At 35.0% G+C, this 14,631-nt stretch overlaps 1 protein-coding gene across 9 annotated transcripts in view; it reads left to right on the forward strand.

Annotated features, from left to right (window-relative positions):
• ZMYM6 (zinc finger MYM-type containing 6) overlaps nt 1–14,631 on the forward strand; it is a 41,232-nt gene that overhangs the window by 11,224 nt on the left and 15,377 nt on the right. For 4 of the 9 annotated variants that reach the window (XM_038557959.1, XM_038557961.1, XM_038557958.1 and 1 more), the window contains exons 3-13: nt 334–418; nt 1,119–1,368; nt 4,611–4,785; nt 4,884–5,075; nt 7,574–7,724; nt 8,144–8,259; nt 9,059–9,376; nt 9,555–9,705; nt 11,518–11,690; nt 12,795–12,942; nt 14,215–14,355. In XM_038557959.1, coding sequence (XP_038413887.1) covers nt 334–418; nt 1,119–1,368; nt 4,611–4,785; nt 4,884–5,075; nt 7,574–7,724; nt 8,144–8,259; nt 9,059–9,376; nt 9,555–9,705; nt 11,518–11,690; nt 12,795–12,942; nt 14,215–14,355 — 1,900 coding nt within the window. Of the gene's footprint in view, nt 1–333; nt 419–1,118; nt 3,430–4,610; nt 4,786–4,883; nt 5,076–7,573; nt 7,725–8,143; nt 8,260–9,058; nt 9,377–9,554; nt 9,706–11,517; nt 11,691–12,794; nt 12,943–14,214; nt 14,356–14,631 lie in introns of those variants that run through there. The other 5 variants (XM_038557965.1, XM_038557967.1, XM_038557962.1 and 2 more) reach the window with 5 other exon arrangements.

Genomic DNA, 14,631 nt, shown 5'->3' on the forward strand with positions numbered 1-14,631 from the left:
CCCAGGATCAAGTCCCACATCGGGCTCCCGGCATGGAGCCTGCTTCTCCCTCTGCCTGTGTCTCTGCCTCTCTCTCTCTCTCTCTCTGTCTTATGAATAAAATCTTAAAAAAAAAAAAAGTAGTTAAAATTGTCATGAAAGATCTTCCAGTTCTGAAAGGTTCTTTTTGTAAGGATTAAGTCTAGTATAACAACTTGTAAGTTTTGACTTTTGAAGTATTTGTGAAGGTGATTATGATTAGAATGTAGAAGAGATATGACAGGATTATTTTTTTGCTTGAATTTCTGGCTTATTTAGATACTAACACTGTATTTATTTCTTTTTTTCCTTAAGGAGTATGGACATGACCCAAAGCTGAAAACTCAAGAAAGTGAACTGAAAATAAGTGCCGTGTTTTCAGTTGGTGATAGTCCACTTGGTAAGAAATATAACTGTATAAGTTAATTATGATTAGTATTGTTATATTTTGGCTAGTAGAATTGAGGGAAAGTGCCTCCTCGTATATCGTTTATTCCTTAAGATAAAGCAGTGCTTTTTAAACTGGGTAGCTGGTCTTGATTGACACTTTAAAAAGTGGAATAGAGGGTCACCTAGCTGCTCAGTTGGTGGAGCGTGTGACTCTTGATCTCGGGGTTGAGTTTGAGTCCACAATGGATGTAGAGATTATCTACACAAAATTTTAAAATATATATGTTATATGTATATAAAGAAACAAAAGGTGGAAGTAGAATAAGATTATATTAGAGTGTCATGCATGTAGTAAGAAAACATTATTTCATGAAACTACTGTTTGAATGATTAAATTTTACACACATAAACATACACACAAATGTATGTTTCTCCTGGGTTATAATGTGAAATATAGTTCTAACCTTGAGTTATTGTTAAAAAAGTTTGAAACCCTCTGTTTTATTTTTTTGTTCTTTTAAAAAATTTTATTTAAATTCCATTTGCCAATATACAGTATAACATCCAGTGTGAAACCCCGTGTTTTTGAGTGCTTGTTACTTCATGGATATTGGATTTTAAGACTGAGAATTTGCCCTAAAAAATGGAGAATGTATATGTGTTTGTATTGATACTAAAACTGTTTTTCCCCCCTTATTTTGTATTTATAGCCCAACAATTGACCCCAGGCTTTCAGTTTTCTCTTGCATCATCTGGCCCAAACATTTTGCTTCCTTCGGTTCCAGCCGTAGCTATTCAGGTTTTTTGTTCTGGTTGTAAAAAAATGCTTTATAAAGGGCAAACTGCATATCATAAGACCGGATCTACTCAGCTCTTTTGCTCCACGCGGTGCATCACTGGATATTCTTCACGGGTCTGCATACCACCTCCTCCCAAGAAAACCTGCACAAACTGTTCAAAGTATAAAATTCTTAATTACATCCCTTTTTACTTTACTTTTTTAATGTGTATGTAGTTTAGTTCAAATATGCTGTTGTTAAAAAAACAAAACAAAAACCAAAGATGCTGTTGCTACTTTAAATCTCTTCAGCATGTTTCTATGGAAATAGCTTTTTAGCTAATTGAGAAATTTGCAAAATCTCAAGCTTTGTAACATGAAATAAGACTTGGTGTTAAAAGTGTCATCTAAACCAGTTTTCTATCTCTTTAAGTTTAAATTTTACTGTGGAAAGAAATAACAAACCATTTGTGGGAATTGTAGGACCACTCATATATCCTGTAATTGTAGACAACCATTCACAATTATTTATTATCTTGAAAGTCACTGAAGTAGAATAAAATAGTATATAAGTTATTTAATTCTTTAGGAGATAAAACACTAAGTGGTTACAAAAATAATGTGTTTATTTCTGAAACATCTTTGTGAGTTTTTGTGGGAGGTTATTGTTGCTTACTGTCACATGTAGGTGCAGAGAAAGGAAGAAATAGCAACAAAGCCATATCATAAACTTCTTTCTCTACCTTAGTATGTGTGAAAAATTTGGCATGTTTTGCCTATTCCTGTGTTAGTATAGTTCTAGGAATGCATTGTGTTGTCAGTCAGTAGTCATTAATGTAAAATGATAAAAGTTAAGAGCTTGGTTTAGATCATGACTCTATCCCTTAGATTAATGGTCCTTGACATTGGGTCTATATTTAACTTTTCTAGGCCTCAGTTTCTTCATTGGTCAATAGTATCTACTTAGATTTTAATGAAACAGTGTTATTAGCCCAGGGCTTAGGACATAGCAAATGCTTGATAAGTAGGATCCTATTACTTTTAATAATAAAATTGGTATCATTATGTATGTTAACATAGAATTTATAGGCCCCTCTTTTGTCTTTGGAGATATATGACAGTTTTTTTTTTTTTTATCTGCTTGGGTGTTGGCCTTACATATCTAAAAGTGATCCTGTTAAAATGGAAATCTCCAACTAAAAAAAGAAAAATTTAAAAATATTTTACATAAATATTTTCAAATTTAGTTTTGTTCTAAAATGTTCTCCTAATATCTTACTTAAACTCTTCTATACATTCTCATGAAACTGATCTGGAAGGGTAAAATTAGTTTTCTGTTTTTAGATACTCTGTTTCAAGATATCAAATATCAAAATAAAATGAATTAAAATTTAAAGAATGTAGCACAACTTATACATCCAAATGCATATTATTCTCTTAAAAATAGTCACTCTCATCAGGGACGTTTTACCACAGTGCTGCTCTTACTCAAAAAATTTTTTTTATCTTTTGATTTGGCATTGCATTCAGAGCCTATGAACCATTCCTGTAGACCGATTTAGGTGACAAATCTGTTTATACCATGGGTTTGGTTCTTGCAAATTGCCAAAAGTTGCTTGATGCCTTTATCAGTTGACTATCATAGACAGTTCAACTGAGTCATACACTTAAATGTGATATTTGACTCTCACATTGAAAAGTTGTTCCTAGAATTCTTGTAAATAAAAGAGAAATTAGGGGATCCCTGGGTGGCTCAGCGGTTTAGCGTCTGCCTTTGGCCCAGGGCGCGATCCTGGAGTCCCGGGATCGAGTCCCACGTCAGGCTCCCGGCATGGGCCTGCTTCTCCGTTCTCCTGTGTCTTTGCCTCTCTCTCTCTCTCTCTATGTCTATCATAAATAAATAAATCTTAAAAAAAAAATAAAAGAGAAATTAGAAGAAAGTTGGAGCCATGGATTTTGGACATGTGTGTGTTTTTTAAGATAACTGTTAAGGTGTAAGTTTCATTTGGATGTATAAGGTTTTAGAATGCATTTATATTTATGTGCACAGATTTCCATTAAAAAGTCATTCTCATTGGTTTATGTATGTGTATATTATACCACTGGCAGATTCACATTATTAAATAACATTCTTTATTGCTTTGTTTTTAGTAGAAAAATCACTTTTCAAAATTAATAACTTCATCCGTGTGTAAGCATATCCACTTGGTTTCCAAGATTCACTGTCCTATTTTTAAGGTTAGGTGAGTTTTAGAAAATTAAAGTACTTCGTTGTTATTGTTATTCTTTCATAGTTTACTGTGGAACAGCTCTGTATAATAAAGGCACAGGATGGGAGGCAGGATAGTGGATTAAGTCCATGGACTGTGGAATTAGACTGCCTAGAGTTTATATTCTGGCTTCACTGCTTACCAGCTGTGTAACCTTGACAAACTCTTTAACCTTTCTGATTTGATCTCCTCATCTGTAAAAGGGCAATTATAATAATACTTACCTTGCAGAATTTTTGTGAAAAGTTGGTTAATTTGAATAAAGAGAACAAGGTGTGGTACGTAGTAATTACTCAATACGTACAACTGTATATAATATTATTGCCATTATATTCTTTGTGGCCTGTACTAGTGCTTCTAATTGATGGCCATTTCCTATAGTTTTTTTATACTGGTCAGAAAAATGGCAATACTTAATCTTTGTTTTTACTGTCAGTGCTTTTTATAGTCATGAACTCTTACAGAATAACTTGAAGAGTCTTAGAGAATGACTCGATTATTTGTATTCTCTCTGTTTTATTCTTAAGTCCATCTGTCCTCTGCTACCAAACCTTTATAGCTCTTTGGTTATGTTTCTTTGCTCTCTTCAGTTACAGTTAAGTTTTATATATCATGATAATTTTAAAAATATTAATCTTTGGTAGTTCATCTGTTTCCCAAATCTTGCTTCTCAATTAAAAGAACCCAAAACATGTCATTCCTTGTCTCAATCATGTTTCTATCTTAGCAGCTGCTGGCTAGTAATAGGACAAGTGCTTTGTGGTCTGGAGTTGTGGGATGGCCACTTGCTCCATTGGCTCTGGTGGATGAAACTTGGTTGGGGCTGGAAGCCTCCCTATTTTTCTCACGGACATCATGAACATCTGGCTGGATATATTTTAAATATAATTTTCCCTTAATACATCTGTAAATTAGGTATCATAAGCCCATGTTATACATGAGAAATTGAGAGAGTAATTACCTCACTCATTGTCACTCAGCTAAGTAACAGAACTAATCACCAAACTTAGGTTTCCATATGCCTTATCCCGAGCCAGCTGTTTTCTCCTAAGCAGTAGCTGCCCTTAGTAAATGTAGTTATTTTAGCTCAGAGAGAGGAAGAAATTACAGTGATGAAGAACACATTTCATTTTGCCTTTGTTATTTATTTTTAGAGACATTTTAAATCCAAAGGATGTGATCACAACCCGACTTGAAAATTCTTCTCCTAGCAAAGATTTCTGCAGCCAATCATGTCTGTCTTCTTATGAGCTAAAGAAAAAACCTGTTGTCACCATATATACCAATAGCATTTCAACCAAGTGCAGTATGTGTCAAAAGAATGCTGATGTAAGTCACATTGTACGTTTATTGGGCTTCTGCTCAAAGATCCGAGATTTTTAATTGGCTTTACTGATTTTGGATGTATATGTGTTTTTATTTCCTAGATTCGATTTGAAGTTAAATATCAAAATGTGGTGCATGGTCTTTGTAGTGATGCCTGTTTTTCAAAATTTCACTCCACCAACAATCTCACCATGAACTGTTGCGAGAACTGTGGTAGCTACTGCTATAGTAGCTCTGGCCCATGCCAGTCCCAGAAGGTTTTTAGTTCCACAAGTGTCACAGCGTATAAGCAGGTATGAAGATCCATCTGTCACATATAGTTAGGCTCGCTCCTTCCAGGGTGGCCCTGCAGGGATGAAACACAGAATAAACAAGTAAACTCTTCCCGTCAGTTGATCTTGGTGTATGAGTTCCCCTGTAGAAAAGTGGGATAGATTCTGGTGGTGTAAGTGTGGATTGTGGCAGTGAGATGATACAGGTGAACCAGATCGTGTTTTAAGGTTTCCTTCGTGATCAGGAATTCGCAGATGGAATTTCATGTTTTGCTAGGAGTTGGAAATATTTTATGATATACTGAGAAGTGAAGAAAGCCTCATGTTATTGTAAATAAACTATGACCAAACAGTTATAGGTGATAAAATCAGTGAATTTTTTTCCTTTTAGAAAAAAGTATATTTTAATGTGTTTTATTTTTTTTAAATTTTTATTATTTTTTTAATGTGTTTTAGAATGAATTTGGCAACATGCCTTATTAGACTACGTTAGCTAATTTTTATTTTTTATAATGAACAGATTCATTTGGTTACTAAATAGATCAATTTGGGTTAATTATTGCAGAATGATTTGAAATCTTTAAGAAGTTACTTTTCTAAAAAAAGGTATAAATGATAATTTTTTTTTTCAGTTTAGCAAGTTTATTTTTAATTCCTCTGAGCACTTGTTAGTGGACATTTATCTTTGAAAAGTTTCCCTTTTCTAGGAATTACTACTTTTGGCAGTTAGGTTACTGTTTTCATGAGAAATAAAATCCATGTTATTTTTATATGCATGATCCAAAAATCAGGTCTATTCCTTATTTTGTTGCTGGTATTATACTCTGTCAACTGCATAAATGATGTTCCTCTTTTACCAGGAAGATTATTTAGTGAAACTTCACAATTTGTATTTTCCTACTACTTAATTCTCCATATAACCTCTTTTTTAAAATTAAATTCAATTAACATGGTGTAGTATTAGTTTCAATCATAGAGCTCAGTGATTCATCAGTCTTATATAACACCCACTGCTCATTACATCACATGCCCTCCTTCATGCCTGTCACCCCATTACCCCGTCCCCCCCACCCCCTCCAGCCACCCTCAGTTTGTTTCCTGTGATTAAGAGTCTCTTAAGGTTTGTCTCCCTCTTCTTCTGTCTTGTTTTATTTTTCCCTCCCTTTCTCTATGATCCTCTGTGTTGTTTCTTAAATTCCACATATGAGTGAGATCATATGATAATTCTCTTTCTCTGACTTACCATAATACCTTCTAGTTCCATCCACATCTTTGCAAATGGCAAGATTTAATTTTTTTGATGGCTGAGTACTATTCCATTGTATATATACCCCATATCTTTATCCATTCATCTGTCAATGAACACCTAGCCTCTTTCCATAGTTTGGCTGTTGTGAACCTTGCTGCTAATAAACATTAGGTGTAGGTGCCCCTTTGGATCACTATGTTTGTATCTTTGGGGTAAATACCTACCCTATATAACTTCTTATCAAAAGACTTTTTGTTGTGTCCATGGCAAAATAGTGTAATGGTTAGCCTGGAACTTTGGAGTGAGATGAAATGTTTAATCTCCCGCTTTTCTGTTTATTTGTTAATTGAATTAAAATTAATTTAAACTTTTGGTTAATATAATTTTTAAAAGTATCTCACTATGTTGTTGAAAGGATTCTATGATTATATATAAGTTATTTAGTGTAGGACCTAGCTCGTGGTGAGCACTGAATAAATAATAATATTGGTAATTTATATAAATGGTAGCCATCATTATTATAGTTTTTAAAAACATGAGTAAAGTTACAGGCAGATTCTGTTGTGAACTCAGCTTGAAAAACAGGTAGTTCTGTAAGATCTCCTAATATACATTGAACATCATTTCTATTTCCTCTTGCTAAAGAGTCTTACTGGTTAAGTAACCTTAAAGGTGATAGATGATCTAGATTGATGTCAAGGATCTACTGAGAATGGTCTGTTGGTTCATGTATCATCTGGTCATCTTTATTTGTAATGAGAAAAGTGCATTACGAATGCACTTAAAAACCCATTACGGGATCCCTGGGTGGCGCAGCGGTTTGGCGCCTGCCTTTGGCCCAGGGCACGATCCTGGAGACCCGGGATCGAATCCCACGTCGGGCTCCCGGTGCATGGAGCCTGCTTCTCCCTCTGCCTGTGTCTCTGCCTCTCTCTCCCTCTCTCTGTGTGACTATCATAAATAAATAAAAATTTATAAAAAAAAAAAAACTTGAATGTTAAAAAAAAAAACCCATTACTTTTAATGTGTTTTGTTGTTGTTAATAATATATGAATAGTTACTAATTTTCTTCAATTTACACTTTGTTATTGTCTGAAAGAACTTATTTTTCCCACATTCCAACTTCCAGAAAAATCTATACTTAGAATGGCCTTATAGTCATGTTCAAATATTTCAACTAAAGGCAGTCTTTGTAGGTAGCTTTTCTTTTTTCTTTAACAACTTGTATGTTTGTGCTAGATATCTAAATGTTATTTTATTTTCTTGATAGAATTCAGCCCAAACTCCTCCATATGCCTTGGGGAAATCATTGAGGCCCTCAGCTGAAATGATTGAGACTACCAATGACTCAGGAAAAACCGAGCTTTTCTGCTCTATTAATTGCTTATCTGCTTACAGAGTTAAGACAGTTATTTCTTCAGGTAATATTTAAATTTGATAAATTTATAGATTTAGTAACTATTGAAGAACAACATAGCTGGTTTTCTTTCTTTTTGTTATAAACTGAATTTATGCAGTTCAATTGAGACCCAAGGTTTACTTTCAAAGAACTCATTTTTAAGTGAAAATAGTTTTTCACGGATTTTTCTTGGCTGAGGTATTTATTTTGTAGTTTTTGTGTGAAAAGAAAGACAAAAAAAAAAAAAAGGAAAAAACTTGTAAATTCCAATTTTTTGTATTAAGTAGGACTTCACTGTGATTAGTTGAAGTCAGCACAGATTAAAGTTCCTTGATTCTGGTTTTGTATATTACTGAGTATTTTTTAATCCTTCTAATACACTTTTGGGTTATTTGTTCATCTATGTAGCTTATTCATTGGTTTTTATTTTTTGTTACCAAGGTGTCCAGGTTTCATGTCATAGTTGTAAAACCTCAGCAATCCCTCAGTATCACCTAGCCATGTCCAATGGAACTATATATAGCTTCTGCAGCTCCAGTTGTGTGGTGGCTTTCCAGGTATGATCTAAGGGAGTATTTAACCCCTGAGGTTCTCTTAGGCATTGGTCTATGGCAGTGTATTGAGTGCTGAAGGTCCATATTTACAAAAGATTATATTTAACTTAGAAAAAAACCTCTTCAACTCTGGTCCCAGAAGTCATTTCTGCAAAACGTCCCAGCCGGGCATTGAACTTCAGTACTATCTTCCTTGTCGAGGGTCCTTAGCTAAACTACCCTCCCTCCCACTCTTGCCCTTGGTTCTCTGCCTTTCAAAAGGATAGAAACTAAGATAGGGTTCAGATAGGTGCTCATGTGTCCCTTCCTCTCATCCTGGGCCAAATACATGACTCCTGGCATGGAGGAGGCCTCCATTTACTTGTCCCATTTGTTCCTCATTCTCTGAAATAGAGTTTAGTGACCCTCTGGGGTGACAAGATGCCTGATACAGTGTTCCTGGCTCCGGGGTGAAAAAGACTCCTGGTGGCCTCTGTGCTCTTCCTGGCCATCAAAGGCTGGTTGGTGATGGAAGTGCCAATGGAGAGGTATTTTGGGGGAAAGAAGAGGTCTGCTCTAATTTATCAGAACCCTGTATTAGAGGTGTTTGGGAAGCCCAAATTCCAATCCTTAATCTTTTAATGTGTTTCTTAGTCCCTCTATTCTGCAAGTTTGCCATTTAAACTCTTTCTTTGAACTACTTTATAAAGCGTTTAGGAAATATTTGTGGGGACATTAATTTATTAAAACGAGAAAATGAAAATTACCCAAGTCACATTACTTCTCAGTCGCTAAAACTTTTGTCTTATTTGTGTTCTTCCAGAATGTATTTAATAAGCCAAAAGGAACAAACTCTTCAGCGGGGGCCCCATCTCAGGGTCAAGTGGTTGTAAACCCACCGTCTGGGTCAGCAGTGTCAGCTGCAGGAGGTAACACCTCTGTTGGTTCTGGTTCTGGTTCTGCTTCTGGTCCTGCTTCCGGTCCCCCTGGCTCCATCAGCAGCTCTGCCTCTGCCACAGCCAGTTTCCGGCCTCTTGCTGCCCCATCTCAGCAAGTTGTGGTAGCCCGGACACTTGTTAAACTCAAGTGTCAGCACTGTTGCCATCTGTTTGCCACAAAACCAGAACTCCTTTTCTACAAGGTAAAGAGAAATCTTGAAAGGGATGGAATATAGATGTATCCATCAGAAACATTTGTCTTTTCCTCTTTGACAGTCAATTTGCTTTGAAATGAGGAGAATGATTTCATAAAGATAAGCAACTGTTTAATTCTATCTCACTGACTGATTGGTTTTTTGTTTTTTCTTTTTTTCTCTGCAGGGTAAAATGTTTCTGTTTTGTGGCAAGAATTGCTCTGATGAATACAAAAAGAAAAATAAAGTTATGGCAATGTGTGACTACTGCAAACTGCAGAAAATTATAAAGGAGACCGTCCGATTCTCAGGGGTTGATAAGCCATTTTGTAGTGAAGGTAAAGAAAGCAAGCAATTCAGTTTATCCACAGAGCATGCAGGTTTTTTTATTTGTTTTTTTTTTTTTTTTTTTTTTTTAGCATGCAGGTTTTATAAAGTAATTCGTGCTGAGTTGGGCTATTAATCTATAATTAATTTTCAAGTAATTTTATTTTATGTGTAATTTGAGGCTTTTTTCTTGAGTTGATGCTTAATTCACTTTTTTTTTTACTTTTTACTTATTTTTATACATAAGTCACTTTAAAGTCTATACTTCTAAATATTATAATAATCTCAATAAAGGAAAACTTGAAAAAAAGTTTTAATATTGTTAAAAAAGTTTTAATTTAAATATTAAAAAAACTTTTAATAAAGTTGAAAAGTTTTAATTTAAATATTAAAAAAAGTTTTAATAAAGTTAAAAAGTTTTAATTTAAATATTAAAAAAGTTTTAATAATATTTTAAAGATTTATTTATTTTAGAGAGAGAGAACACGTGAGGAGGGGTGAGCGAGTGAGCGAGTCTTAAGCAGACTGCATTCAGGGCACGGAGCCTGACGTGGGGCTTGATCTTACGACCCTGAGATCATAGCCTGAGCCGAAACCAAGAGTTGGATTCTCTCTCTCTCCCCTCCCTTTTTTTTTTTTTTTTTTTAAGAGTTGGATTCTCAACTGACTGGGCCACGTGCCCTGAAAAAAAATGTTAAATATTGTAATATATTTGTGATCATGATTGGCTTGTGGTGATTTTTTTAAATTACAGTAATTTTAAAGAAATTGCTTTAAAATTCAAAGACTTTTGAAAGATAATTAGGTCAATGGTATTAGTATAGAGTTAAAAAAACCTCTTCAGGGCAGCTCAGGTGGCTCAGTGGTTTATTTTATTTTATTTTTTTAAAGATTTTTATTTTTATTTTTTTTTTAATTTTTATTTATTTATTTATGATAGTCACAGAGAGAGAGAGAGAGGCAGAGACACAGGCAGAGGGAGAAGCAGGCTCCATGCACCGGGAGCCCGATGTGGGATTCGATCCCAGGTCTCCAGGATCGCGCCCCCGGCCAAAGGCAGGCGCCAAACCGCTGCACCACCCAGGGATCCCAAGATATTATTTTTAAAAAATTTTTTATTTACTTATGATAGGCACACAGTGAGAGAGAGAGAGGCAGAGACACAGGCAGTGGGAGAATCAGGCTCCATGCACCAGGAGCCCGACGTGGGATTCGATCCCGGGTCTCCAGGATCGCACCCTGGGCCAAAGGCAGGCGCTAAACCGCTGCGCTACCCAGGGATCCCTGGCTCAGTGGTTTAGCGCCTGCCTTCAGCCCAGGGCGTGATCCTGGAGACCCAGGATCAAGGCCCACGTCGGGCTCCTTGCGTGGGGCCTGCTTCTCCCTTTGCCTGTGTCTCTGCCTCTCTCTGTCTCTCTCTGTCTCTCTCTGTGTCTCTCATGAATAAATGAATAAAATCTTAAAAAAAAAAAAAAACAAACCAACCTCTTCATAAGTTTAGCAATGACTTGAGAGATCTTTCTGTTCTTGTACCCCCTTGTAAAGAGGGTGCTTAAGCAATTACTGCTTCTTGGCTTAAGAAACTTTTAGATCGCTGATGTTTCTGAAAATAGATGGCCTAATATTTAAAGTGTATTTAAAAGGTGCTACAATTTTGTTTTGTGAATATAGAGACTATCCTTGCTCCTATTCTAGAAGCAAATAATTATGTCAAGTATTTAGAAATTAGCTAAGTTGGTACCTGAGACTGTGGAAACTCACTTTACCTCCTTCAGGTTAATGTAAGTTTGATGTTTCTTCCTTTCATCCATTTTGGTTCTCAGTTTGCAAATTCCTCTCTGCCCGTGACTTTGGAGAACGATGGGGAAATTACTGTAAGATGTGCAGTTACTGCTCACAGACATCCCCTAATTTGGTCGAAAATCGATTGGAGGGCAAGTTAGAAGAGTTTTGTTGTGAAGATTGCATGTCCAAATTTACAGTTTTATTTTATCAGGTAAATGTAATCTACCTCTTTGGCTTTCTGAAGTTAGTACAAATTATTTTCTTAAAATATGTTTTGGATCATGTGAAGTAAAATTTAGTGTTTGGAACTGGGTAAAATAAATTATGGGCTCCTAAAGCAAAATTCAGTTGAATATAAATATGAAACTTTGGGGGTAAAGAGTATAGGATTTCTGGAGATTTTGCTGTTGTTTGAGCATATGTTCGTTTTATTTTTATATTTGGCTTTCTCTTGAGGCATATTGACCTTATTTATAACTGAGTTCTTTCAACTTAGAACCTTACATAGTTATGTTGCCTTAAGTGGCTCTCTCATTCAGAAGGTTACTCTGATGAATTAAAAGTCAGACCTTGTTCTCACTTCATAGATCAGATGACTCTGACCTCCTTACCCACTCATTGTAAAAGAAATTACTTTTTTGAAAGACTGTGAAAGCTACAATTAATTGAAGCATTAACACACATCCAGTGCTTCATAAGTGTTATTTTATTTAATCCTTACTACGATCCTTAGAGGTATTACTACCAGTTTATAAATAAGGAAAAAGAGCAAGATCCAGGGAGGAGAAATAATGCACCTGGTGGGTGATAGCTAGACAGCACCTGTAACACTCCAGTGAAATCATGTTTATTTTTCTACCTACCCCCTAAAGCGTAATCATTTTGGTGGAGAAATATGTCTTTATCATAATTATATGACCAGGAAACTATCTCAATACTCAAGACAAAGGATACCTAATTAGATATTTCTTGAATAAATCAATAAATCAATGTCTTTATAACTCCAAACTGCATATTCTTTCTACTACATTGTGCTGCTTTTTAACCTCTTAAAAGTAGAACCTATCTTTAGATTCCTTCATCAGTAATTTTGAAAATGGGAGATCAATTTTTATATTCTATAGATTGAGGGCATCTATGTGCAACAAATAATTAAGTATATCTAATTTTAACCACATTATTTTAATCCTTATGTTTTGTGATTTCATCTGACTTATGCATCCTGTTTTGATAGTGCCTTCTAGTTTTATGATTAATGTTTTCTTTGCATTATTTTGTGGTCTTAAGTCTATCCTGTCTTACATTTCTTTCTCAGATGGCCAAGTGCGATGGCTGTAAACGACAGGGTAAGCTAAGTGAGTCCATCAAATGGCGAGGAAACATCAAACATTTTTGTAACTTATTTTGCGTCTTGGAGTTCTGTCATTGGCAAATTATGAATGATCCTCTTTCACAAAATAAAGGTAAAATTAAACTTGACTAACAGGATCTTTATGTCAGTGCTAGGATATACAATTGGCACACATAGTTGTAAATAATACAATAAAAACAAAATTTTACTGGATCCAGATAGCCTGGATTTTCTTAAATTTTCCTATAAGAACACCAATAAAAAATTAAAAAAAAAATTTTCCTATAAGATTTCTTTTTTTTTCCTATAAGAATTCTTAAAGATTGCCCTTTAGTCAATCCTGATGCTTTTTTGCTGTCATAATCAAACATACCATGGATAAGCACTAATTTTATAGGAAAATTAGATTTGATTGCTTTTACTTGAATATATCTATACATAAATAACTTCCACTAAGGGATATGTGTAATTAAACTTAATTAGTTTAAGTTAATAAACTAGAAAATCAGGGCAAACAAAGGGAGAGGATAGAAGTATAATATAGTTGCTGTGACTGGCATCAGATTTGATCCGGAGCTTGCTTGTAGCCAAGGAATAAAAAACCAACACATTAATTATATCAGAAAAATAAAGTAGACCAGTTCTTCATAGGTAGCAAAGTTTTTTTTTGGCTAAGAATAAAATAATTTTGCAAGTAGGACAGCTAATATGGTCAAAATATCCAGATGAATAGATATATATGTGGCATGTTCTTAAAGTAGCTCCTTGAAGTAGTATTCTCTGAGTTAGGTTCAAAACATTTGGTATTATGCTCTCTGATCAAAGCCTGGAGTGCTGTTGAATTCACAGAATCCATGTGCTTTGTCCTTGCAGTCTGGCCCTTGTCCGCCTTTGCAATCCTGTTGATCACCACCTTAATCACATATGCCACGTGCCAGGCTTTTATGTCTTCATCCATTCCCTAAGACCAGTCAGGAAGAATTTTCATTTTATAAAATGGGTTGACAGAAAACTAGCAGATGAACAGGTGCCTCACCAACTTATTTATAAAAATTGTCATGTTAAATTTTTATTTGAAGCAAGCTTAGGTAGAGGAGTTTTAATATTCACTAATAGAAAAGGCCAGTTGATTCTGAAGCTAATGCCTATATTTTTACCTGTTAAATAGCATTTGAATTTTATAATTTTAGAGAACCAGCCTGTCTCTAAGTCCTAATGAATGTTAATCTGACCAGAATCACTCTTTATATAGAAAGATATATTCTGTAACATTATATAGAGTTAGATATTTGCACTGCTCCTTGAAAACTTTAGTTGTTAAACAGGGTTTTTTTGTGTGTAACCCTTTTGTTTATACTAGGTCTTACCTTTTTATTTTAATCAGTAAATATATATAAGGCGCAAAGTGCTTCAGTGGAGCTCCCTTCTGCAAGGAAAAATACAACACCAGTTATAACCAGTGTGGTGTCATTGGCAAAAATATCTCCTACCCAGCCCACAGGGAACACTAACAGTGTATTAAAAGGTATGACTTGATATAAAGGCATTTGGTTGGACTGCTGTCTAGTCTAAGCAGCTCTTGTTGCTAATATTTACATTTATATTCATATAAGGAAACATGCTCCTTTTTTCTCAGAGGAGAAGTGAGTAGCAAGTAGGTTGGCCTGGATAGAGAAGGAAGTGGCATGTATAGTTTATTTTTTTTAAGAACCTAAGTGATTTTAACAGAATTGCCTTTATCACTGGAGATTCTAATACAGCTGGATGAGATTGGGGCCCAAGATTCTTTACCTTTTCCCAG

This window comes from Canis lupus, chromosome 15, assembly GCF_011100685.1.
Source record: "Canis lupus familiaris isolate Mischka breed German Shepherd chromosome 15, alternate assembly UU_Cfam_GSD_1.0, whole genome shotgun sequence".
Taxonomy (NCBI): Eukaryota; Metazoa; Chordata; class Mammalia; order Carnivora; family Canidae; genus Canis; species Canis lupus.